This window comes from Saimiri boliviensis, chromosome 17 (genome assembly GCF_048565385.1).
Source record: "Saimiri boliviensis isolate mSaiBol1 chromosome 17, mSaiBol1.pri, whole genome shotgun sequence".
Classification (NCBI taxonomy): Eukaryota; Metazoa; Chordata; class Mammalia; order Primates; family Cebidae; genus Saimiri; species Saimiri boliviensis.
Window position 1 is genome coordinate 32188404 of NC_133465.1, and position 25378 is coordinate 32213781.

Here is a 25378-nt window from a genome sequence, read left to right on the forward strand (position 1 = left end):
TAAGGAGCAAGAGAATGCTGGGAGACACTAACCTATCATCATAGGGACAGCCCCAGGAGGCATTTGCTATGACTCACAAGGGGAGCCCCACCCACAAGGATGACTCAACTGGCCCTGCCTTGCCTGCAGGCCTGAACCCATTCTCTGATCCAGATGGCCCTATTCCATTATCCACCAATTTGACGAGCACACTCAGGACTTAGGCCTGGAAATGCCACTGTGGAGGGGCAGGGCCACCTGGCCAGAAACTTAAATCCCTGCACCTTGTGGTGCCTCAACCTTCCTGCTCCCAAGCCACTTTTAAAGGAGGCAAGTCACAGTGCCTGTCCCATTCTGACACCCAAGCTTAAATCACACAGCACCTTGTTAGTAGAATCTTTTTTATTCAGAAAAAAAAAAAAAAAAAAAAAAAAAAAAACCCAAAAAACAAAAGTTTTCCAACCACACACAGGAGGGGTATGGGTAGGGGGAGGTGTCTGTCCATCCAGCCCTGGCCCCCAGCCCATGTGGTTTTGGCAGCAATAAGGGGTGTGGGGTAATGGCCCCCAAAATAAAATGGTGTATGTGTGTATGGGGAAGAAAAGGGTGCAAAGCTGTGGGGAGCAGTGAAGGGGAAGGGACAGACGAGGTCAGTACTGGGCACGCCGAAGGTGGGAGGCCATTTCATAACATTTCTTGTTGATCAAACCACCGTGGACACCTTCTTTGCCCATCAGCAGGACTAGCGCTGGAGGAGGAGGAAAGAGAAAGGAGGCTAGGACCCAGGTGTCACAATTCCACCCCCTGCCAGCTGTTCAGCAGCTGTCCAGCCCTGGGGGCTGTAACCCAACCTCATCTCTCCCAACCACCCCCCTCCACACACACACACAGGCAGGCTGTCAGTCACCCTGAAACAATAAGGCTTTTCAAAAGGGGAAAATCAAGCTTAAATGCTGGAAAGGAACAGACTAAAATTTAGGGGTCAAAGCCTGATAGACGGTTCAGGCTAGAAATGGCTGTGAATGGGCATGCCACCTCCAAGTTCTAACAAAAGAGATCAAAAGATGAGCCAAATGATGATTTAGGACCCCAACAATCTACATATACTCCTATAAGTTTCTAATCTGAGCTCAAAGCAGGAAGGAATTTGAGAGGTAACGGCAGTTCAACAACTTCGAATTACAAGATGAGGAACTGAGACAGTACTGGAGGGACTATCCATGTTCCAGCATCCAGCAGACAGGACGCAGAACACTGGTCTGACTCCCATCACGTTGGGGAATCACACAAAAAAGCACCCTAAAGATTTCCGGAAGGCAGTACATTAGAGATCAAGTACAGGAAGGATAAGACTCAAGAACTCACTCTTGTCAGTCTTGGTGACAGTGACATTGAAGGTGGGGGCTCCACCGGTGCTCTTGGTACGAAGATCCATGCTAAATTCCCCATCCTGCAGCAGTGAGTCCCGGATAACCGAACATTTCTGGCCCCCCAGTGTCAGCCCATTCACGTAAAAACTTGACCGGTCTTTGCCAACCAGGACACCAACCTCAGCTGGCTGGAAGAGGAACCAAGCACCCATCAGGTTAGTCAGTGCACCAAGATTCCCACCTTGCTCTCCAAAGACCCATCTGCCTTCCACTTCTGAGAGTGAGAATCCCCCCCACCTCACCCCAGGAGAAGTGTAAGTTATGTGCTCAGCACACATCAATGAAATGGGAGAAATTCTTAGGACTGTGGGATATTAGTCCAGAAAAACATCATGATTCTCAAGCCTGGAACATAGGACCAGGGAGGAAAAGATGACATACTGAGATTTAGATCTCAGTGTTAACAGGGAAAGTAAATCCAGGAAATAAAAGGGGCCAAAAGTCAGTGAGAAAAGTGAGGAGCCTTTGGATGCTCAGAACGCTCCTTCAGGAAAAGCAGAAGCGGAGAGGGGAGGGGAGGGGGGCGGGCAAGGCAAGAGAAGCAACTTTGCCCTTATTTGGGCAAAGGTTCTGCAGGAGCTGTTAGGGCCCGGACGCCTGGGTCTCCAAGTAACCTAGAGTTTAGCTCCAGGTATCTCTGCTCTGAGATGAGGAAGCAGACCCCTGGGGACTTTCCGGGAAAGTTGGAAAACTTTTAAAGGTGGATGGAGGCTAGACCCAGCAGGCCACTTCTCGGGTCTAGGTACCCCAGGAACCTTTCTCCCCCTCCCCCTTTCACCCCAAGCCCCCACATCCGGTCCCCTCCCGCCCGGAAACCCCCTTCCCCCCCTTTCGAACTTCCGCTCCCCCTCCCCACTTCCGGGCAGTGTGGACAGGGGAGATGTTGGTGGAAGCAGCGGTAGTCAACCCATATTCTTTCGCTTATGCAGTCTCACAACTTCTCACAAAGTTCCCCTGCTCCAGGCCCCGCCGGATGGCGGGAAGGGAGGGCGAGGGGACTTCCGGGATTGGCCTCGCAGGAATGTTGAGTCCAACGTGCTGAGCTGGGGGGGCGTGTGGTGGCCTCGCCCTCTCTAACGGAGCTGGGAGGGGCTGCGAGCCCACAGAGGATGGGCAGGGGACCAACACCACGCGCCTGGGGCTCCCTCCCGCAACAGGGCGAACAATGGTAGAGAGGCGCGAGCTGGTGGCCGGAAGAGGAACTGGGGGGTCCGAGGGTCCCCGGGGCCTCTCTCGATCTCAATCCCCAGTTAAAATTGAGGCGCGTGCCCGCCCCACCCTGGGAGAGGCGGAAGTGGGCCGCCGCACCGGGCGCCGCGCCCCTCCCCGCCCTGTGCCCCGGATGTAACGCCCCGTCGCGGAAAGCAGGGTACCGGGCGGGATGGGCGCCGCCGCCTGGGGCGTAGGACTTAGGGGCAACCGAGAGACCCGCTCACGTGCAGCCGCCATTCGCGTCGCTTCCAGGGCAAGCACCCAGTCAGGGCCTGTCGCTGCGCGCCCTAGACCGCGGCCGCCCCCATCCAAGTCCCTCCCTTAGGATCCAAGCCCGACCAGTGCCCCGGACCGCGCAGGCCTCGCAGTACCGTGATGTTGACGAAGGTTTTCCCAGGGACGGCGGCCCAGACGGAGGGCGAGTCCTTGTAGCCCACGATGGCCGCGTCCTGACAGGTCCCGTCCGCCATGAGGTTGTCGATGTAGGCGTTCCACCCGGCCATGGCGCTGCTACTGGGGCTGCTCTCGGCGCTGCTGCTGGGGCCGCGGGCTGGGTTCGAGCTGCCTCGGCTGGCGGGCGGGGAGAGGCGGAGAGCTGGGGAAACACGCTGCCGTCCGGACCGCGGCTCTGCTCACTGTGCAGCAGCCCTCGCACCGCCACTTCCTGCTCCTCCCCCCCCCCGCGATTTTTATTTGCAAAGGACGGTGGGGGCGGGGCCTACTCCCCATTCCCTCCCTCCCCCACTCGCCAACCCAGACAGCCGAACTTTGCAAAGGCAATTTTAAAAATCCCTCCCCCTATTGCAAAATTTGCAGAGTTCGATGGAAAGCGATGTATAAGGATGGGGGGTGGCGGGAGTAGGGTTCGCTCCAATTTGCATTGAATATAAACCGGACTTTGCTATCGGGGCAGAGAGTGAGCCAGAAAAAGGAAGGAAAGAGAAGGGAGGAAGAATTAGCAAGCTGCAAATTTAGCAAATTAAAGAGAGTTCGGGGAGCCCAGGGTTAAACTGGATGACTCCTCCTTCCCCCACCTCCGCCGAAGGGAAGAACCGGCGGGCGGCGGCGGCGGCGGCGCCGCCGCGTGTGCCTGTGCCTGTGCCTGTGCCTGCGCCTGCGCCGGGGACGGGAGAGAGAGCGCAAGGGGCGGTCGGGGCCGGAGCCGGCTGCACGGGAGCGCGCCTAGGCCAACCGATGTAGACCCTCCGGGCAAGGAAGGCGGGCTGAGGACGTGTCTCCGGCCTGGCGGAAGGGGCGGGGGCAAAGGCGTGCGCTCTGCCGCCTCACGACTCTTGATTTTACTTCAAGAAGTAAGAAAGCAAGGGGGGGTTTGGCCAAATCCCTTGGTCGCTGTCACAGCTGAAGGCACCTACTGGGGCCACTTCTGTCCCCAGCGTCTGCCTGGGTCGTGCCGATTGTGTTCACCAGGGCCCATTCTCGGTCCACAGGATTGTCCCTTCTCTGAACCGGCTGCAGTCCAGGGCCTCACCCCACATCCCAGCCCCGCCCGCCCCGGGCAGGCAATGTCTGGATCGCCGACCGTGCCCCTTGGCCTGGGTCTGCAGAGGTCATTGAGCGCGGACGCCCGCGGGGCTTAACAGGCGGGGCTATTTTTCAAGGCGGAAGAATACTCAAGTTGCAAGAATGACAAGTTTTTCAAGAAGGGGAAAGTCCCTTCCACTTCGGGCCCGTTGGGTTTCCTCGCAGTCAGTTGCGCGCTTGCCGCCACCTGGGAAGGGCGGGGCGTCCGTGCGGCGGCAGCGGTGAAGCAGCCCTCTCGAACCCTCAGCCGAGAGCTAGGCAGCTTCCGGTGCCTGGGCTAGGGGCGCCGGGTCGTGGAAAGCGGCCGGGGCGGAAAGGGACTTGGTTCTCTCTGTCATCCTCCCGAGCGCGGCGCGCAGCCCTGGCGTCCGCTCCGGATCCCACCGTCTCCGACTCCCTTCGAGCCCATGTTCCTAGACAGCCGCGCGGCTGAGTCACCGGCGGGGCCGCACCCGGGCACGTGGCGGCGCTCCCCGCCCGCCATCTCCTGACCCCTGGCCCCTGGCCCGCCGCACCCCTGCCCCGGGGTGGAAAAATCCCGGGAGGAGCGGCTCGAGATGAGAGGCGGGGCGAGAGGAGAAACGGGACGGGTGGCCGGGCAGGTGGCCTGGGGTGGGGGCTGGGAGGCCGCGCAGGCCGGCGGAGCGGGGAGCCGGGGTTGGGAGAGGGCGGCGGGGGTGGGTCACCCTGCGCGGGCTACCCGGGGGCCGGCGGGAAGAACCTCCGAGTTGGGGCAGGCATAGCTGCAGAGGAACTCGGGGCGGACCCTGCAGTGGCCCCAGAGCCGGCAAGGTGAAGTGCTCTACCGACAGCAGAGACTCACCCCTGCAGTGCTACGAGCAGGGTCCCGGAGGAACCCCAACCGTGCAGAAGTTCACAAAGGGCCACCGGTCCTCGGTCCATTCATTTTTGTTCACTCTCGATTTTACCCCATTCATTGATGGGCTGGGACCGTGCGCTGAGCGCCCACAGTCAGTGGAGAGAGGGGCTCCTGAACAACAGAGTCCACGCCGGGGGACAAGTGCTTTCCCAGCGTTATCAGTCGGGCGCCAGGCCAGCCGAGAGGGCCCATCTAAATTCGTCTCCTGGCCCCTAACTCATCCCCGCACTGGCTGGTCTGGAGAGGGTAGGGTGGGGGCTGCGCCGAGAATAGCCGTTATGAGGACCCTGAGAGGTGAGACCCTCTCGCCTTCTGAGTAGGGTGGAGGTTCAATTTTAGACCTCAGAGTTGCCCAGAAGTCCCGTTCCTTCCCCCACGGAGGGCAGAGGCCCGCCCAGCGATCCGAGCATGTGTGAACGTCAATCCTGCAGCCCCTCTTCCAGGCCCCCTCCCCAGCCCTGCAGGGCTCAGGTTACCCCTGGCCTTTCCTAAAGGTCACTTATGCTTCTTGACGTTTGCAAAAGGGGAATGTAATCCTGGGATGGGGGGGACCCCCTAACTGAAGCACCTCCCCTTCTCCTCCCGATGGGTGGAATTAAAAGCAGGGACTTTTATTGGGGGACAGAAAGAAAGTGGGAGATAGTAGTTGACCTTTGGTAAGGGGGCAGGTGCCCAGGGCCAGAGGCTTCTGCTTTAGGCTGTAGTGGGCACTTGGCTGCCAGCCCAGTGTGAAGGGGGGAGGATGGAGAGAGAGAGGCGGGGCTGGCTGGGGACAGGGTGGCTCAGGGATAAATTCGCAGCCTGAGAGGGGGTGAGGTGACACTGTCCCAGCTGCCACCTAGACTCGGAGCTCCATCCAGCTCTCCAGCGAAGACATCCCAGGTTGGGTGAATCTTCCAGCTCCAGGGGGTGGAGGCAGTAAAGGGTGCGCATGGTGTTGGCTTGGAGGAAGCAGGGGACATTTCAGCTTTTTTCCTCCTGGGATTCGGAGTGCTAGAAAAAGCTGCGGGAAGGGGCGGCTGGAGCATGCAGGTGGGACAAACTCTGGGAGCACCCAAGAATCTAGGGAAAGGAGGCTGTGAGGAGGGGCAGCAGGGATGAATAAAGAAGGGCAGTTAGAGTTGGAACCTAACTGGGAATTGTGGGCCCACGAGGATTTGGGAGCAGGAAAACGAGAACCAGAAAGGATTTGAAGGCTATCAGCCATGGAGAACAGACTATTCAACCAGAAGGGTAGAAGGAGAAGGCAGGAGTGCAGCCGTGGGAGAGGTGGGGGCTTGGGGAGTGGTGGAATCCGAGGAGTTATAGAGGAGAGGCCCCTGGATTCTTAGGATGAGAGGGTGGAATGAGAGCTGTTCTGAGTGGGGGAGGGGGCTGTGCCTGCCTCTTTGGTCTGTGACCTTTTTGTAGGGTATTTTTAGTTCCAGCACCTGCCTTCTTGGAGTGGGGAAGACTCTTAAAGGGCAAGGGATTTCTGATTCCTTAAGAGACCAACTGTCTACACTCACTCATACCTCCTGCCCGGCAGCCATGGCCATGCAGAAAATCTTTGCTCGGGAAATCCTGGACTCCAGGGGCAACCCCACAGTGGAGGTGGACCTGCACACAGCCAAGGGTAACACCAGGCCCATTGAATAAGCTTGCCTCAGAACACCCCAACCCTTTGGCCTTTGACCCTCATTTCTGTGCCGTATCCTCTCCTTTCTCTGGGGTTCTCTTTCTCAGACTTCTTCCCAAGCTCTCTTCTTCCAGCCCAGCACCAGAGCTAGAAGCTGGGAGATGCAGGAGTCTCTCTGCACTGCCTCTTTTCCCTGAGCTTGGAGAGGATACCTCAGCCCTTTGAGGGGTAGACGGGACTCCCTGTGATCTTTTTTTTTTTTTTTTTTTGAGATGGGGGTCTCACTCTGTCGCCCAGGCTGGAGTCAGTGGTACATTATTGGCTCACTGCAACCTCTGCCTCCCAGGTTCAAGCGATTCTCATGCCTCAGTCTACTGAGTAGCTGGGATTACAGGCCTGTGCTATCATGCCCAGCTAATTTTTCTGTTTTTAGTGAAACAGGGTTTCATCATGTTGGCCAGGCTGGTCTTGAACTCCTGACCTTAAGTGATCCACCTGCCTAGGCCTCCCTAAGTGCTGGGTTTACAGGTGTGAGCCACTGCACTCAGCCATCCCTGTGATCTTGCAATTCCTCCTGCTCCAGGACGATTCCGAGCAGCTGTGCCCAGTGGGGCTTCCACGGGTATCTATGAAGCTCTGGAACTAAGAGATGGAGACAAAGCCCGCTATCTGGGGAAAGGTAAGGAGAAACTAGTGCAGAAGGAGCCTATAGGATGTGGGTGTACAATGGGTAGAGGACTGGAAACCCCAAAGCTCTTGAGGAGCTGGGGTCCACAGAAAGAAGCCCAATTGATTGAGATCCAAACCTCATCCTCTGGCCTCTCTAGGAGTCCTGAAGGCTGTGGAACACATCAACAAAACTCTAGGCCCTGCTTTGCTGGAAAAGGCAAGTTAAGAGTCCTGCTCCCTGCAGCCTATTCCCAGGCCCCTGCTTCCTCATCCTTCAAGCGCCTCTTCCCCCAAATATTTTCACTTATCCTCCTGCTGCATGTGCCCTGAATTCTGTGAAATCTAACCTCTGCTCTCCTCTCTCACACCCACCCTTCCAGAAACTAAGTGTTGTGGATCAAGAAAAAGTTGACAAATTTATGATCGAGCTGGATGGGACCGAGAATAAGTGTGAGTGAAGGGCCAGTGGTGGGGACAGTGAGGAAGGGATGAGGTGTGGGAGAGGTGGCGAGAAGCCACAGGGGTGAGGCCTGATGGGTTATTTCTGGGTCCCCCGTTTTGGGTCACACCACAACTGGATGGATTTGTCTTCATTCCACAGGCATTTCCTATGCCAGCCCTCTGCCAGGCCTGGGTCGGGCTGTGGCACAGACATGCAGCTGGCATTCCCTGGGGTGGGGGCTCCCAGAGCTGCTCAGGCAGTGGGGGAGAGATCTGTTAACCAATTCTTCATGCTCAGTGGTGTGGAGCTCTGGCTTCTTCCCGGAGTGGCCACCCCAAACCCTCCAGAAGTTCTCACCCTTTCTTCCCACTTGCCTCCTTCCAGCCAAGTTTGGGGCCAATGCCATCCTGGGCGTGTCCTTGGCCGTGTGTAAGGCGGGAGCAGCTGAGAAGGGGGTCCCCCTGTACCGCCACATCGCAGATCTCGCTGGGAACCCTGACCTCATACTCCCAGTGCCAGTGAGTGCAGCTGCCCACCCTCACCCCCTGCCAGATCTCTCCTTGCTAGAGCCGCCCCCACCCAGCCAGGGATGCCCCCCTGGAAAATTCACCTTTCAGAAGAGCTTCTAAGAAGCATTTCCTGAAACTGAATCTCTCCTGCTGTGGTCCAGCCCCTCCCTCTTTTCCACAATCCAAACCTTCCCTGAAACCTCTCTGTGCTTCCTTCCCTGCCATGTAGCCCCATTCCTCCGCATTCCAATCCTAGGCGCGATAACTCCTGCCTCTTTCCAACCCCACCCCCCACCCCCCAAATCATATTGAGAGTTTCTTTGTGCTAAGGATCTTGGCATTTCTTTGTGTCTTCTTGAGTACCCCCTAGCTTTTTTTTTTTTTTTTGAGACAGTCTCGCTCTATCCCCCAGGCTGGAGTGCAGTGGTGCAATCTCAGCTCACTGCAACCTCTGCCTTCCAAGTTCAAGCAGTTCTCCTGCCTCAGCCTCCCAGGTAGCTGGGACTACAGGCATACGCCACCATGCCCAGCTAATTTTTGTATTTTCAGTATAGACGGGGTTTCACCATGTTGGCCAGGATGGTCTCGATCTCTTGACCTTGTGACCCTCCCCCTCAGCCTCCCAAAGTACCGGGGTGACAGCTGTGCGCCACCAACACCCGGTCCTTGAGTCCTTTCTAAAACCAGTGCCCTCTTACTGAAGGGAAATCTTTTGAATTTAATCTAATAATGTTACCATTTCCTGTTAGTTACTAGGAAGATTGCCTGAGAGCATGGACTCTAGAGATAGATTGCTGGGTTTGAATCCTGGCTGTGCCTGTTATTAGTTGTATGGTTTTAGGCAAGTTCTTTAACTGCTCTATGTGTCCCTTTCTCCATCTGTAAAATGGGGGTTAATAATGATACCAATGGGCCAGGCGCGGTGGCTCACGCCTACAATCCCAGCACTTTGGGAGGCCGAGACGGGTGGATTATGAGGTCAAGAGATTGAGACCATCCTGGTCAACATGGTGAAACCCCGTCTCTACTAAAAATACAAAAATTAGCTGGGCATGGTGGCGCACGCCTACAGTCCCAGCTACTCGGGAGGCTGAGACAGGAGAATTGCCTGAACCCGGGAGGCGGAGGTTGCGGTGAGCCGAGATCGCGCCATTGCACTCCAGCCTGGGTAACAAGAGCGAAACTCCATCTCAAAAAAAAAAAAAAAAAAAAAAGATAACAATGAATATAGGTGTTTTGAGAATGAAATGAGCTAAAATGTCAAGTACTTAGTGCCTGGCATGTAGTAAATGCTATAAAAGTGTTAGCTAGCCGGGCGCGGTGGCTCAAGCCTGTAATCCCAGCACTTTGGGAGGCCGAGGCGGGTGGATCACGAGGTCAAGAGATCGAGACCATCCTGGTCAACATGGTGAAACCCCGTCTCTACTAAAAATACAAAACATTAGCTGGGCATGGTGGCATGTGCCTGTAATCCCAGCTACTCAGGAGGCTGAGGCAGGAGAATTGCCTGAACCCGGGAGGCGGAGGTTGCGGTGAGCCGAGATCGCGCCATTGCACTCCAGCCTGGGTAACAAGAGCGAAACTCTGTCCCCCAACCAAAAAAAAAAAAAAAAAAAGTGTTAAGCTATTATATACAAGGCATATGCTAAGAACTTTACATTCAATTTCTCTAATTTTTAGCAAAAGATCCTACAGGGAAGTTGGTGCTATCCCCATTTTATAGAAATGAGGAAAGAGAGGCCGGGTGCGGTGGCTCACACCTGTAATCCCAGCACTTTGGAAGGCTGAGGCAGGCGGATCACGGTCAGGAGTTTGAGACCAGCCTGGCCAACACAGTGAAATCCAGTCTCTACTAAAAATACAAAAATTAGCCGAGCATGGTGGTGCACACCTGTAGTCATAGCTACTCAGGGGGCTGAGGCAGGAGAGTCACTTGAACCCAGGAGGCAGAGGTTGTGGTGAGCGGATATAGTGCCACTAAACTCCAGCCTGGGCAACAGCGCAAGACTCTGTCTCAAGAAAAAAGAAGAAAAGAAAAAGAAATGAGGAAAGAAGCTCATGAGCAAAATTACTCATGCTAGACCACTGAGCCAACAAATAGTGAAGCCAGGTTTCCACCCAAACACCCTTGCCCCCATCCCTTCTTAAGCCCTTATGCCCCGGCCCAGGTCCAGGCACCCTCTCCCCATCTCAGGCTTTCAACGTGATCAACGGGGGCTCCCATGCTGGAAACAAGCTGGCCATGCAGGAGTTCATGATTCTGCCTGTGGGAGCCAGCTCCTTCAAGGAAGCCATGCGCATTGGTGCTGAGGTCTACCACCACCTCAAGGGGGTCATCAAGGCCAAGTATGGGAAGGATGCCACCAATGTGGGTGATGAAGGTGGCTTCGCACCCAACATCCTGGAGAACAATGAAGGTCAGTGTTGAGCACCCCGGTGGGCAGACTCCCTGGATCTCCACACGGGCAGGGGAGGCTGCAGACAAGCGTGCACTGGAGTCTCAGGTCCTGTCTTGCCCCTCTCCCAGCCCTGGAGCTGCTGAAGACGGCCATCCAGGCAGCTGGTTATCCAGACAAGGTGGTGATCGGCATGGATGTGGCAGCATCTGAGTTCTATCGCAATGGGAAGTACGATCTAGACTTCAAATCACCTGATGATCCCGCACGGCACATCACTGGGGAGAAGCTCGGAGAGCTGTATAAGAGCTTCATCAAGAACTACCCTGGTGAGGGTCTCAGGTGCCCTAGTGTCCCTGCCCGAGTCCCACGCAGCTCCCTACCATACTGATGTCAGTGACCTGCTTTACCATCGACTTGGATCCTTCCCATCCTCAGCCCCACTGAAATCCCCATTTAAGCTCTTCTGCCACATCACCCCTCCGTGAGGCCCCTTCTGACCTCTAGCCCTGTCTCTGCTCCCAACCCCCACCAGTGGTCTCCATCGAGGACCCCTTTGACCAGGATGACTGGGCCACTTGGACCTCGTTCCTCTCGGGAGTGGACATCCAGATTGTGGGGGATGACCTGACAGTCACCAACCCCAAGAGGATTGCCCAGGCCGTTGAGAAGAAGGCCTGCAACTGTCTGCTGCTGAAGGTCAACCAGATTGGCTCGGTGACTGAATCGATCCAGGCGTGAGTGCCTCCTGACCCTGAGGCTCACCATAGCCTCCCTTTGCCCCAGCTCTGTTCAGTTCAGCTACAGTCTCACTAATTCCAAGGTTACCCTTCTCCTGGCACCTGACCTACCCACACCTTGACCTCAAGGCTTTGACTAATCCTTGGCCTGACTCCAAGAGCTTTGCCACTGTGGCCCTGGCATGACCCTCACCCCCACGCCACACTATTCCTCTCTGATTCTGCTGTTCTTCTCAGCAGCATCTCAAGAGCCCAAAATCAAGATGAGAAGTCTTTTCCTCTCCTACTTCTCAAGGAACTGCCCTCCCTGCAGAGTGTCTGCTACTCAAAACAGAAGGGAGAGGCCCCACCCAACCCCTGCTCTCCCACTGAGGAGATTCCAGAAGTCCTCATCAAATGTCCTCTCCACCCAGGTGCAAACTCGCTCAGTCTAACGGCTGGGGAGTGATGGTGAGCCACCGCTCTGGGGAGACTGAGGACACATTCATTGCTGACCTTGTGGTGGGGCTCTGCACAGGACAGGTACTTGTAGCTTCTCTCTACTGAGTGTCTGACCAAGTTTTCTTGGGGTCCCTGGCCTCCTCCTGCTAAGGTGAATGCTCCCTTGGGGGGCCAGGTCCAACTCCCTCTTCTCTAGCCTCACCCAACCCTCCAAATCCTTCTTCCCTCATCAGATCAAGACTGGCGCCCCCTGTCGCTCAGAGCGTCTGGCCAAATACAACCAACTCATGAGGTACAGTGGGAGCAGTGGGCCTGGGCATTGGGGTACTGAAGGCTGTTGGGTTGGAAGGCAGCAGCCCTGACTTTGCCTGCATTCTAGGATCGAGGAGGCTCTTGGGGACAAGGCCATATTTGCTGGACGAAAGTTCCGCAACCCGAAGGCCAAGTGAGAAGCTGGAGGCTCCAGGACTCCACTAGACAGACCGAGGTCTTCCAGACCTGCTTCCTGAAATAAACACTGGTGCCAACCAAGACAGCTGTGTGCTTCTTTGTGGGAGGGAGGAGAGGGATGCTGGTTTCTGGGCTGAGCTGGGAAAGACAGGAGGTAGAGAGACAGGGGCAGGGAGGGGAGGCAAATAGATGTGTAACCTGCTAAGACAAAAAGGAGATGAGGGACTCAGGAGAGGAGCCTGGTGGATCTAGAACAACAGAGGCATTCACATTTCTGAAGGAGGTGGGGAAACAGATGCTATATGTTAAATGAAACTGCAGAGTTGCCAGTGGAGCCAGGCATGCTGGCACACGCCTGGAGTCCCAGCTGCTTGGGAGGTTGAGGTGAGAGGATCGCCTGAGCCCAGAAGGTCAAGGCTGCAGTGCACCATGTTCGTACCACTGCACTCCAGCTTGGGCCACAGAGCAAGACCTTGTCTCAAAGGAACAAAAAAATGAAAACAAAAAACTAAATAAAGAGTTGCAGATGGATTAAGAAACCAGCTCCAGGCTGGGTGCAGTGGCTCACGCTTGTAATCCCCACATTTTGGGAGGCTGAGGCAGGTAAATCACGAGGTCAGGAGTTGAAGACCAGCCTCACCAACATGGTGAAATCCTGTCTCTACTAAAAATACAAAAATTAGCTGGGTGTGGTGGCAGATGCCTGTAATCCTAGCTACTCAGGAGGCTGAGGCAGGAGAATCATTTGAACCCAGGAGGCAGAGGTTGCAGTGAGCTGACATTGTGCTGTTGCACTCCAGCCTGGGTGACAGGGCAAGACTCCGTTTTTTTTAAAACACACACACACACATACACACACACACACACACACACACACACACAAAGCCAGCTCCAGGAGAGGGAAGCAGTGTGGGGAGTGAGTGTTATGCCACCACCAGGAGGGGGATGCTGGCTGTGGAACTGAAATGGTCTGCAGAGGACGCTGGAGTGAGGCTAGTCCTAATGAGGGCTTTGTGAGGATGAGACTGATAATGACAGCAGCTGCCTCTCCTGTGGAGCTCAAAGGATCTGAAACGGTTTTAAATATTTGACTTATATTGCCCTGTGCAATCATTCAGACAGTTCTGTCAGATAGCTGCCATAATTATCCTTATTTTATGGGGGAGGAAACTGAGGCATAAAAGGTTAAATGCCTTACCCAGCAGCTGGCAGGACTAGGATCCAAAGCCAAGGTATTTGACTTTAGCAATTATAATCTTATATATTTATTTTGAGCCGGCTTCTTCATCTGTCACCCAAGTGGGAGTACAGCGATGTGATCATAGCTCACTGTAGCCTCAAACTCCTGGGCTCAAGCAATCCTCTTGCCTCAGCCTGCAAACTAGCGGGGACTACAGGTGCATACCACCACACATGGCTAATCTTTAAATTTTGTATATTTTATTTTCTTTTTTTGTAGAGGTTTGTAGTCTAGGCTGGTCACAAAACTCCTGGGCTCAAGCAATCCTCCTGCCTTGGCCTCTCAAAGTGCTGGGACTGCAGGTGTGAGCCACTGTACCCAGTCAATTTTTTAATTTTGTAGAGACAAGAGTCTTGCTATGTTGCCCAGGCTGATCTTGATCTCATGGCCTCAAGTGATCCTTTAGCCTTGGCCTCCTAAAATGCTGGGATTACAGGTGTGAGCCACTGTACCCAGCCTGACTGCACTCTTAAAATACTGCTTATAAAACCCTCTAGGCCAGGAGTGGTGGCTCATGCCTATAATCCCAGCACTTTGGGAGGCTGAGGCAGGCAGATTACCTGAGGTCAGGAGTTAAGAGACCAGCCTGGCTAACATGGTGAAACACTGTCTCTACTAAAAATCCAAAAAATTAGCTGGGCCTGGTGACGTACTCCTGTAATCACAGATAATCAGGAGGCTGAGCCAGGAGAATCACTTGAACCCTGGAGGCAGAGGTTGCAGTGAGCCAAGATCACACCACTGTACTCTAGCCTGGGCAATGGAACAAGACTCCGTCTCAAAACAAACAAATAGAAAAACCTGTGATAGTGCCAATTGGCCATCTTTAACCTATACAAACAGCAATTTTATGCGGCTCAATTGAAAATTATTCCCCTTCTTCCCTACCAGTGGCTCCAGGACCCACCTTTCTGTGTTGGAACAAACCAGCACATTGGGTTAAACAGTATTTATTGAATGTAAAGTAACCCCAGCCCCATGGGGAAGAAAATTCCAAGAACAGGGAATAATACAGATTAAATACCCACTTGTGCATTCACACTCACACACACACACACACACACACACACACACACACACATCCAAGCTCCAACAGTGACAAATAAAACACCTGTTTTCCCCCAGCCTGAGGGACAGCTGGTAGGAGGCGGTTCAGAGGTGGGGCTACAGGATGGGTTCTAATAGCAGCAGCCTTGTCCCTCCCTGTCCCCTGCCCTGCCCCAGGGGTCAAAGGGAGCTGGGCGGGGTGCCTAGGATGTTGGTGGCAACTCTTCCCCACTCTGCCGCAGACGCTTCTTTGCTCTGATCTCATTCATGGCCTCTTCAATAGAGCGGGTGTCCCTCTTGTTGGCCACGGGCACTAGGGGCAGAGAGGAGGGTAAGGAGGGCCTAGAAACCCATGCCTCAGCCTCCACTCCCTCCCCTCACATCCTAGGCTCTCTTCCCAGCCACCCCAGCTGCACTGGCCTCACCACAGCCGTAGGTCTTATTGGCCTGTAGCATGTGGGCTGCGTCTTTGGCTGCTCCCTTGCCGATGAGGTGGCTGTACTTGTCCTTGTAGTCGCTGGCAGGGCTCACCACCACAGGTCCCTGCTGGGCTGCCTCCTCCTCCTGCCTCTGGGCCAGCTCCTAGGGGTGGAAGGGGAGGGCACTGGTGCTCAGAGGCCCAACCCAAACCCCCACCCCTCTCAGGAACGAAGTAACTCACCTTCAGCTTCCGCTTCTCCTCGGCCTTCTGGGGGTCCCATTCCTCCCCACGACGGTAGGAATCTAGCTCTTCATCTGAGGGTGCAAACTCCTGGAGAAGAGCAGAATGATGGGATCAAAGTCCATACAAAGATTTCATCTCATTCCTTGGTCAGGGAGAGGGGATAAGGCTATAAAGGGGAGAGGAAAGAGTGAGGAACTCAGGCTTTTTACCTTTTTGAAGATCATGACATAGCGACAGTCATCATCTTCCCCAAAGGAGAAGGATGTCAGGCCAGCCACTTCCACCACATCATGTCTGGGATGGGACAACAGAGGGGAAAGAGTATCTTGAATCAGGAGTAGGCCTAGTGCCCTCCTCTAGGAGCCCGCTGCTGGCCCTTTCATGCCCCCTAGCCACCCATTTCCATCCCCACTCCAGCCCAGAGACACTCACAGTATGCTCCTCTCTATCTTGTTCATTGGCTGAAACTTTTTCTTGACCTGCCCACTGTCTTGAATGAAATCTGACACCTCCTTCTCCATCTTGGGAGAGGGGAAAGGAAGAAGATATGAGACAATGGCTCCACCCAAGTACCCCTATCCCCAGCTAAGCCAACAAAGCTTCTACACCTCCCCATCATCCTCCCCAGCCTCCATGCCACTGGCTTCCAGGCGTCACCTCTCTTGAGACATTTTCAGCGAAACTGAGTACTCAACCTTCCCATTTTAACATATTGGAAGTCCTTCCTGACACTGCCATTGATCACTCCAGTTGATCTCACCCTTTTACGGAACTCCACTTTCTGTTGTTTCTCTTGCTCTTGTAGTTTCTTCAGGCGGGCAGCCTGTTCTGGAGGTGAGAAATGGCAGCATGAGGCCAGGACTGGAAGCATGGGGGGAAGGTTGGTTTGTTTTTTTAATTAATTTATTTTTTAAGACAGGATTTCACCATGTTGGTCAGGCTGGTCTTGAACTCCCGACCTCAGGTGATCCACCTGCCTTGGCCTCAAAAGTGCTTGGGTTACAGGCGTGAGCCACCACGCCCGGCCGGGGTTGGGGGGAAAGTTTTTAAGGCTTCAGGTGAAGTGCGGTGTCTGTTGGGAGGTATCAGGCTGGGAAGATAGGGTTAGCGTTTATTCATCAAGTATTTATTGACATTTATTCTACATAGTTGTCCCCCTTATCCACAGGGGTTCATTCCAAGACTCTCAGTGGATGCCTGGAATTGTGGACAGTACTGACCCCTATATATACTAGGTCTTTTCCTATACATATATGCCTATGATAAAGTTTAATTATAAATTAGGCACAATAATCAATTAAGAATAACAGACTGGCCAGGTGTAGTGGCTCATGCCTGTAATCCAAGCATTTTGGAGGCCAAGGTTGGCGAATCACCTGAGGTTGGGAGTTCAAGACCAGCCTAACATGGTGAAACCCCCGTCTTAAAAAAAAAAAGAATGACAGACCAGGTACAGTGGCTCATGCCTGTAATCCTAGCACTTTGGGAGGCCGAAGTGGGTGGATGACAAGGTCAGGAGTTCAAGACCAGCCTGGCCAATATGGTGAAACCCCATCTCTACTAAAAATACACAACAATTAGCCAGGCATGGTGGGGGGTGCCTGTAAACCCAGCTACTCAGGAAGCTGAGGCAGAGAATTGCTTGAACCTAGGAAGCAGAGGTTGCAGTGAGCAGAGATCGCGCCACTGCATTCCAGCTTGGGCAACAGAGCGAGACTCCATAAAAAAAAAAGAGAGAGAGATTAAGAATAACAATAAAGTAGAACAATTATAACAATGTACTGAATAGAAGTTTGTAACTATGCTCTCTCTCTCAAAATACCTTATTGTGTATAATAGTTCCAGACTGGGGGCCGGGCGCGGTGGCTCAAGCCTGTAATCCCAGCACTTTGGGAGGCCGAGGCGGGTGGATCACGAGGTCAGGAGATCAAGACCATCCTGGTCAACATGGTGAAACCCCATCTCTACTAAAAATACAAAAAATTAGCTGGGCATGGTGGCGCGTGCCTGTAATCCCAGCTACTCAGGAGGCTGAGGCAGGAGAATTGCCTGAACCCAGGAGGCGGAGGTTGCTGTGAGCCGAGATCGTGCCATTGCACTCTAGCCTGGGTAACAAGAGCGAAACTCCGTCTCAAAAAAAAAAAAAAAAAATAGTTCCAGACTGCAGGTAACTAAAACCTTGGAAAGCAAAACCTTGGATAAGGGAGAAGCGGGGACTAATTGTATCTGACACAGAGCAAGACCCTGAAGTACTTAGATGATTAAGACATAAGATGGCGCTCCCAGTTTGGTGGGAGTGACGAAGATCAGAATAATGCTTAACCCTCTTTTCCAACTCCACTGAGGAAACTGATTCACAAGTATACATACATACTTTATTATTTATTTATTTATAGATGAATCTGGCTCTGTCACCCAGGCTGGAGTGCAGTGGCATGATCTCAGCTTACTGCAACCTCCATCTCCTGGGTTCAAGAGATTCTCCTGCCTCAGCCTCCCTAGTAGCTGGGATTACAGGCAAACACCACCACACCTGGACAATTTTTGTATTTTTAATAGAGATAGTGTTTCACCATGCTGGCCAGGCTGGTCTCAAATGCCTGAGTTCAAGTGATCCACCTGCCTCAGCCTCCCAAAGTGCTGGGATTACAGGTGTGAGCTACTGCACCCAGCCTATTTATTTATTTTGGGGACAGAACCTCACTTTATTGTCTAGGCTGCAGTGCAGTAGCATGATCACGGCTCACTGCTGTCGTGATCTCCCAGGCTCAAGGGATCCTCCTACCTCAACTTCTCAAGTAGCTGGGACCATAGGTGTGTGCCACCATGCTCAGCTACTTTTTAAAAAATAATTTAAAAAATATATTTGTGAGATGAGGTCCCACTACGTTGCCCAGACTGGTCTTGAACTCAGCCTTAAGTAAACCTCCTACCTTGGCCTCTCAGATTGACAGGCTTGAGGAGCCTTTGCACTCGGCCTTGGATAATGTGTTTTTTTAAGTTTTCTGTTAAGATGGGGTCTCAAGGCCAGGTGTGGTGGCTCACGCCTGTAATCCCAGCACTTTGGGAGGCAAGTAGGGCAGAACATGAGGTCAGGAGATCAAGACCAGCCTAGCCAATATGGTGAAACCCCATCTCTACTAAAAATGCAAAAAAAGTTAGATGGGTGTAGTGGAGCATGCCTGTAGTCCCAGCTACTCAGGAGGCTGAGGCAGGAGAATAGCTTGAACCCAGGAGGTAGAGGATGCAGTGAATCAAGATTGAACACTGCACTCCAGCCTGGTGACAAAGCAAGACTCCGTCTCAAGAAAAAAAAGATGGGGTCTCAGTTTGTCGCCCAGCCTGGTCTCCAATTGGCCTCAACCAATCCTCCCACCTTGGCTTTCAAGTGCTGGGGTTATAGGTGTGAGCCACCATGCCCAGCCTAGAGTTAGTTCTTTGTACATTGTTGGCATTAAATAAATGTTTGGGCTGGGTGTGCGCAATCCCAGAACTCTGGAAGGCTGAGGTGGGAGAACTGCTTGAGGTCAGGAGTTTGAGACCAGTGTGGGCAATATAGTGAGACTCTGTCTCTACAAAGAATAAAGAATTAGGCATGGTGATGCATGCCTGTAGTTCCAGCTACTCAGGAGGTTGAGGTAGGAAGATCACTTGAGTCTGAGAGGTATAGGTGACAGAGCAAGACCCTGTATTAAAAAAAAAAAAGAAAGAAACAAAAAAACAACTATAATGCATCCAGGAAAGTGAGGAGAACAGACTAAGACCCTGGCCTCAAAGAGTCTATTATCTCATTGCCTACATAAGAAAAGGGCAAAAAAAAAAATTTTTTTTTTTGAGACAAAGTCTCGCTCTGTCACCAGGCACCAGGCTGGAGTGCAGTGGTGCAATCTTGGCCCACTGCAACCTCCGCCTCCCGGGTTTAAGCAATTCTTCTGTCTCAGCCTCCAGAGTAGCTGGGACTATAGGCATGCACCACCACGCCTAGCTAATTTTTGTATTTTTAAGTAGAGATGGGGTTTCACCATGTTGGCCAGGATGGTATCGATCTGTTGACCTCGTGATCCACCCGTCTCGGCCTCCCAAAGTGCTGGGATTAAAGGTGTGAACCACCATACCTGGCCAAAAAATATATATATATATATTTTTAGATGGACCACTCTGTCACCTAGGCTGGAGTGTAGTGGCATGATCATGGCTCACTGCAACCTCTGCCTCCTGGGTTCAAGTGATTTTCCTGCCTCAGCCTCCTGAGTAGCTGGGATTACAGGCGTCCACCACCATGCCCAGCTAATTTTTGTATTTTCAGTAGAGACAGGGTTTCAGTATGTTGACCAGGCTGGTCTCAAACTCCTGACCTTGTGATCCTCCTTTCTTGGCCTCCCAAAGTGCTGGGATTACAGCGTGAGCCACCACGCCCAGCCAGAAGGGGAAATTATTTAACTTCCTATATTTTGTGAAATGCCCCACTTCCCACTTCTACAGACAGGATGAAGCAGAAATGGATAATCTGACACCCTTCTCCTTTGGGAGTGTAGGTGTCCAAGTTTAGCTGTGAAGTGTCTTTTTTTTTTTTTCCCCTGACTCCTGGGCTCTAGAGATCTGCCTGTCTCTTGCCTGAAGATGCCTGAGACCCCAACTTTAAACTTTTGTTTTTTTTTTGTTTTTTTTTTTGTTTTGGAGATGGAGTTTTCCCTCGTTACCCAGGCTGGAGTGCAATGGCGCGATCTCGGCTCACCGCAACTTCCGCCTCCCGGGTTCAGGCAATTCTCCTGCCTCAGCCTCCTGAGTAGCTGGGACTACAGGCACGCGCCACCATGCCCAGCTAATTTTTTTTTTTTGTATTTTTAGTAGAGACAGGGTTTCACCATGTTGACCAGGATGGTCTCGATCTCTTGACCTCGTGATCCACCCGCCTCGACCTCCCAAAGTGCTGGGATTACAGGCTTGAGCAACCGCGCCCGGCAACTTTAAACTTTTTTTTTTTTTTTTTTTTTGAGACGGAGTTTCGCTCTTGTTACCCAGGCTGGAGTGCAATGGCGCGATCTCGGCTCACTGCAACCTCCGCCTCCTGGGTTCAGGCAATTCTCCTGCCTCAGCCTCCTGAGTAGCTGGGATTACAGGCACGCGCCACCACGCCCAGCTAATTTTTTGTATTTTTAGTAGAGACGGGGTTTCACCATGTTGACCAGGATGGTCTCGATCTCTCGACCTCGTGATCCACCCGCCTCGACCTCCCAAAGTGCTGGGATTACAGGCTTGAGCCACCGCGCCCGGCAACTTTAAACTTTTTTTAAAAAATTAGGCCACGTGGCCGGGCGCGGTGGCTCAAGCCTGTACTCCCAGCACTTTGGGAGACCGAGGCGGGTGGATCACGAGGTCGAGAGATTGAGACCATACTGGTCAACAAGGTGAAACCCCGTCTCTACTAAAAATACAAAAAAAAAAAAAATTAGCCTGGCATGGTGGCGCGTGCCTGTAGTCCCAGCTACTCAGGAGGCTGAGGCAGGAGAATTGCCTGAACCCGGGAGGCGGAGGTTGCGGTGAGCCGAGATCGCGCCATTGCACTCCAGCCTGGGTAACAAGAGCGAAACTCCGTCTCAAAAAAAAAAAAAAAAAAAAAAAAAATTAGGCCACGTGTGGTGGCTCATGCCTGTAATCCCAGCACTTTGGGAGGCCGAGGCGGGTAGATCACAAAGTCAAGAGTTCAGGACCAGCCTGGGCAATATGGTGAAACTCCATCTCTACTAAAAATGCAAAAATTAGCTGGGCATGGTGGCATGCACCTGTAGTCCCAGCTACTCGAGAGGCTGAGGCAGGAAAATTGCTTCAACCTGGGAGATTGAGGTTGCAGTGTGCCAAGATCACACCACTGCACTCCAGCCTGGGCAACAGAGCAAGACTCCATCTCAAAAAAAAAAAAAAAAAATTAGCTAGGGCTGGGTGCAGAGGCTCAAGCCTCTCAAGCAATTTGAAAGACCAAGGTAGGAGGATAACTTGAGGCTAGTTGTTCAAGACAAGCCTCTCAAAGTGCTGGGATTACAGCTATGAGTCCCTTCGCCTGGCTAGGGGTCTTATTTAACTTTCTTCCTCTTCCTTAGATCTTGCCTCTGCACCAGATCTCCTCTGCCTCTAAAGGAGGAGGATGAATTTCTAACCTGGGCTTCTTACTCTTGCCTGTCTTCCCCACAATGTGATTTTACTACCTCTCAACATTTGGGTGCATGCTTCTTCCTATTCCTTCTCTTCAGCCTGAGATGTTTTTCTCTTTTGCCATTTCAAATCCTTCCCATCGTTAAGGCCTACTTCTTTTTTTTTTTTTTTTTTTTTTTTTTTTGAGACGGAGTTTCGCTCTTGTTACCCAGGCTGGAGTGCAATGGCGCGATTTCGGCTCACCGCAACCTCCGCCTCCTGGGTTCAGGCAATTCTCCTGCCTCAGCCTCCTGAGTAGCTGGGATTATAGGCACGCGCCACCATGCCCAGCTAATTTTTTGTATTTTTAGTAGAGACGGGGTTTCACCATGTTGACCAGGTTGGTCTTGATCTCTCGACCTTGTGATCCACCCTCCTCGGCCTCCCAAAGTGCTGGGATTACAGGCTTGAGCCACCACGCCCGGCCAAAGGCCTACTTCTTCCACAGATCTGAATCCCCTCCAGCTGCACTGAACCTCTCCCCATGATTTATTGATTGACGGAGTCTTGCTCTGTGCCCAGGCAGGGGTGTAGTGGCACAATCTCGGCTCACTGCAACCTCTGCCTCTGAGTTTCCAGTGATTCTCCTGCCTCAGCCTCCCGAGTACCTGGGATTACAGGTGTGAACCACCACACCCGACTAATTTTTTTTCTCTATTTTTTGTAGAGACAAGGTTTTCACCATGTTGGTTAGGCTGGTCTTGAACTCCTAATCTCAAGTGATCTACCTGCCTCAGCCTCCCAAAGTGCTGGGATTATAGGCATGAGCCACCACACCCAGCCCTCTCCCCATTTTAAAATAACTCCATGCCTTTACACATGTTGTTCCTCTGCTTGGAATGCTTTTCCTCCTCTTGCAAACGTTGAGATCCACCATGAGTCAGAGTTACTTCTTCCCCTGGGCTCCAAGCTCCTTTGGCTCGGACACCCAGCAAAGCATAGAGAACTAACATATCATAACTTTTTGTTTGTCTCCTCTAGCATAATATGAGTTCCTGGAAGGCAGGAACCCTGTTCATCTACTATTCCGTTATCCTTTGGAGCCCCAAGGCCTGAGAGCCTAGGAGCTCTCATCCCTCTGATCATCAGCGACTCTCGTTTTTTGTTGTTGGAAACAGAGTCTCAACTCCATCGCCCAGACTGGAGTACAATGGTGCAATCACCTCTCACTGCAGCCTCAACCTCCCAGGCTGAAGCGATTCTCCCCACCTCAGCCTGCAGAGAATTGGGACCACAGGAGCACACCATCACACCTGGTCAATTTTTTTTTTTTTTTGAGACGGAGTTTCACTGGTTACCCAGGCTGGAGTGCAATGGCGCTCGGCTCACCGCAACCTCCGCCTCCTGGGTTCAGGCAATTCTCCTGCCTCAGCCTCCCGAGTAGCTGGGATTACAGGCACGTGCCACTATGCCCAGCTAATTTTTTGTATTTTTAGTAGAGACGGGGTTTCACCATGTTGACCAGGATGGTCTCGATCTCTTGACCTCATGATCCACCCGCCTCGGCCTCCCAAAGTGCTGGGATTGCAGGCTTGAGCCACCGCGCCCAGCCATTTTTTTTTTTTTTTTTTTTTTGAGATGGGGCCTTACTCTGTGGCCAGGCTGGAGTGCAGTGGCACCATCTCAGCTCACTGCAACCTCCACCTCCCAGGTTCAAGCGATTCTCCTGCCTCAGCTTCCCAAGTAGCTGGGATTACAGGCACGCACAACCACGCCCAGCTAATTTTTGTATTTTTAGTAGAGACGGGGTTTCACCATGTTGGCCAGGATGGCTCGATCTCTTGACCTTGTGATGCGCCTGCCTCGGCCTCCCAAAGTGCTGAGATTACAGGCGTGAGCCACCATGCCTGGCCAATTTGTGTATTTTTTTTTTTGTACAGACAGGGTTCCTCCATGTTGCCCAGGCTGGTCTTGAACTCCTGGGCTCAAGCAATCCATCCACCTCGGCCTCTCAAAGTGCTGGGATTACAGGTGTGAGCTACCAGTTTATACTCGGTTTTTACTTGGTTTCGATTCTTCTCTGCATCTAGAGAAGTGGCATAAGATTATGGTTAAGAACACAGACTTCAGGCCAGGCGTGATGGCTCACCCCTGTAATCCCAATGCTTTGGGAGGCCAAGGTGGGCGGATCAAATGAGGTCAGGAATTCAAGACCTGCCGGGCCAACCTGGCAAAACCCCATCTCTACTAAAAATACAAAAATTAGCCGGGCCTGGTGGCACACACCTGTAATCCGCAGCTATTCGGGAGGCTGAGGCACAAGAATCGCTTGAAACAAGGAGGTGGAGGTTGCAGTAAGCTGAGATCGCATCATTGCAATCCAGCCCAGGCAACAAGAGCTAAACTGTGTCTCAAAAAACAAACACAGGCTTCAAACCCAGTCACACCTGGGTTTGAAACTCTGCCGCTACCAAACCAACCATGTGACCTCAGGCGAGTGACTACCTTAAGCTTCCTAGTCTGTCAACGCCGCTGGTGATCCCCCACTGAGACAGTCATCGGAGCATTAAAGAATTCCAGTTCCCCATTCCCATCATGCTTCCTTCTTCCTCAGAGATTTTAAATAGACTTTTCTGCCTGTAACGCTTTGCTTCTCTCTCTCATTTACGGAATCATCTGTTCTGATCTCAGCTCACTCTTGACTGGGGGAGAACCTCGGGTGGCCGCTCTCACAGTTATTTTTCTCTCAGAGCACCATCAAGTTGGTTATTAAACTTCCGTGAGATCACTGTATCAATGAGCGTTCCAGCCCCGGATTTTGGCCTGAGGGGTATCCCTGGACCCTAACAGTGGTTAAGGAAATAAGGGGACGAGGTGTAGGCATTCAGCAGCCTTTAAACATTTGAAGGCGTTCTGCCTGCCCTGGCCCCCCTGGGGCACGGTGAGGAGTCGGGATGGGGCTCGTTCGCGCTCAAGGCTTGCAGGTTTGGAAGTTGGAGTCCAGCGTTCCGCCAGGGTCATCTCACGCCGCGGCACAAGCAACCCCGGAGAGGTTCCCACCGCCCCACCGGGCCGCGCCCTACGCCGGCAGCCGAACTCCAACCCGCCCGCAAGGAAGCTACTCAGAGAACGCAGGCGGAGACAGTGGCCAATCGGACCCGGCGGGCTTTCTCATCCCTCCTCCAATCAACACCACGATCCGCCCGGACAGCTCGGGAATTTAAGGCTACAGATGAGAAAAAGGTTGTCGGAAGGCGGCAGAAGGGACGGGGTTAAACGAAGCAGGAGGGGCAAGAAGACACGGAAAACCCAGCAACCAATGGGAGTGCTGAGGCTGGGATGTGTCCGAAGGAAGGTCGAACAGGCCTCAGAAGGCAGAGCTTTAAGTTGAGATAGCCAATAGAGATGAAGGTATAGTGGATGAGCGTGCCCCAAATCCAATCGAAATAGAGCTGGGGGGGCGGGGAAGGAGTGCGGCAGGTTGAAGGCATCTTACCAATCAGAGCAGCGAAGCGGCGGACGGGCGGGCCGACTGGCTAATGGGAAACAAGGACTACGGAAGGCCAGGGTCGGGAGAAGAGGCAGGAGGCTAGCGCTATCTTTCAGGTAGCCAATCACTGTCCGCTAAGAACAGCGGGCGTGTCAGCAGCCCTTTTAGGGACTCTGAGGGTCTCGGAAGAGGCCTGTGAGGGGGTCTTTCAAGGTTGAGGTGGCGGCATTGTCCAAAGAGGGAAAAGTGCGGTCGCGAGAACCGGGCGAAGGAAGGCGGTTGTGAATTTGGGATCCTCACCTCGGGCCTTGCGCCGAGTCTCCTGGTCACCGAGGCTGGGTGGCTTCTCCATGGAGCTCAGGATGGAGCCCAGTAGGTCCGCCATCTTGGGAGTGACTGAGAGGGGGGCGGTGCGTCTTAAAGGGAAGGGCGGAATGCCTTTAAGGCCGGAAACACGTCGGAGGCGGAAAACTCCGCACCCTCCCTGCCTGGGCGCAGAT

At 53.0% G+C, this 25378-nt stretch overlaps 3 protein-coding genes across 6 annotated transcripts; 1 reads left to right on the forward strand and 2 right to left on the reverse strand.

The window, feature by feature from the left end:
• Window positions 1-363: 363 nt before the first annotated feature.
• PFN1 (profilin 1) lies at window positions 364-3298 on the reverse strand. Its single transcript, XM_039475886.2, has 3 exons — window positions 2993-3298; window positions 1345-1537; window positions 364-727 (listed from the first exon to the last, which is right to left on the reverse strand). Exons 1-3 carry the CDS (start codon window positions 3122-3124, stop codon window positions 630-632), a joined length of 423 nt encoding a protein of 140 aa, XP_039331820.1. The 5' UTR covers window positions 3125-3298; the 3' UTR covers window positions 364-629.
• Window positions 3299-3910: 612 nt separating this feature from the next.
• On the forward strand, window positions 3911-12389 carry ENO3 (enolase 3). Of its 4 annotated transcripts, none has more exons than XM_010341991.3 (12): window positions 3911-3931; window positions 6572-6658; window positions 7245-7340; window positions 7489-7547; window positions 7711-7780; window positions 8157-8290; window positions 10476-10698; window positions 10809-11006; window positions 11213-11414; window positions 11831-11939; window positions 12092-12150; window positions 12238-12389. In XM_010341991.3, exons 2-12 carry the CDS (start codon window positions 6574-6576, stop codon window positions 12305-12307), a joined length of 1305 nt encoding a protein of 434 aa, XP_010340293.1. In that variant the 5' UTR covers window positions 3911-3931; window positions 6572-6573; the 3' UTR covers window positions 12308-12389. The 4 variants fall into 4 exon arrangements, with proteins under 4 accessions (XP_010340293.1, XP_003931416.1, XP_074244604.1 ...); XM_003931367.4 differs by lacking the exon at window positions 3911-3931 and adding an exon at window positions 5818-5925; XM_074388503.1 differs by lacking the exon at window positions 3911-3931 and adding an exon at window positions 5831-5925 and having other exon boundaries at window positions 6465-6658.
• A 2093-nt stretch (window positions 12390-14482) lies between these two features.
• On the reverse strand, window positions 14483-25375 carry SPAG7 (sperm associated antigen 7). The gene is made up of 7 exons (XM_010341981.3): window positions 25179-25375; window positions 16020-16087; window positions 15692-15780; window positions 15469-15553; window positions 15257-15346; window positions 15021-15177; window positions 14483-14908 (listed from the first exon to the last, which is right to left on the reverse strand). Exons 1-7 carry the CDS (start codon window positions 25261-25263, stop codon window positions 14799-14801), a joined length of 684 nt encoding a protein of 227 aa, XP_010340283.3. The 5' UTR covers window positions 25264-25375; the 3' UTR covers window positions 14483-14798.
• Between the last annotated feature and the right edge of the window lie 3 nt (window positions 25376-25378).

Coding starts and splice junctions, on each gene's coding strand:
- PFN1 (XM_039475886.2), bottom strand. CDS start 3,124: ATGGCCGGGTGGAACGCCTACATCGACAACCTCATGGCGGACGGGACC. Junction 1,538..2,992: donor AAACCTTCGTCAACATCACG/GTACTGCGAGGC, acceptor TTCCTCTTCCAG/CCAGCTGAGGTTGGTGTCCT. Junction 728..1,344: donor TGTCACCAAGACTGACAAGA/GTGAGTTCTTGA, acceptor CTCCTCCTCCAG/CGCTAGTCCTGCTGATGGGC.
- ENO3 (XM_010341991.3), top strand. CDS start 6,574: ATGGCCATGCAGAAAATCTTTGCTCGGGAAATCCTGGACTCCAGGGGC. Junction 7,548..7,710: donor GCCCTGCTTTGCTGGAAAAG/GCAAGTTAAGAG, acceptor CCACCCTTCCAG/AAACTAAGTGTTGTGGATCA. Junction 12,151..12,237: donor AAATACAACCAACTCATGAG/GTACAGTGGGAG, acceptor CCTGCATTCTAG/GATCGAGGAGGCTCTTGGGG.
- SPAG7 (XM_010341981.3), bottom strand. CDS start 25,263: ATGGCGGACCTACTGGGCTCCATCCTGAGCTCCATGGAGAAGCCACCC. Junction 15,554..15,691: donor AAGATAGAGAGGAGCATACT/GTGAGTGTCTCT, acceptor GTCCCATCCCAG/ACATGATGTGGTGGAAGTGG. Junction 15,347..15,468: donor ATGTCATGATCTTCAAAAAG/GTAAAAAGCCTG, acceptor GCTCTTCTCCAG/GAGTTTGCACCCTCAGATGA.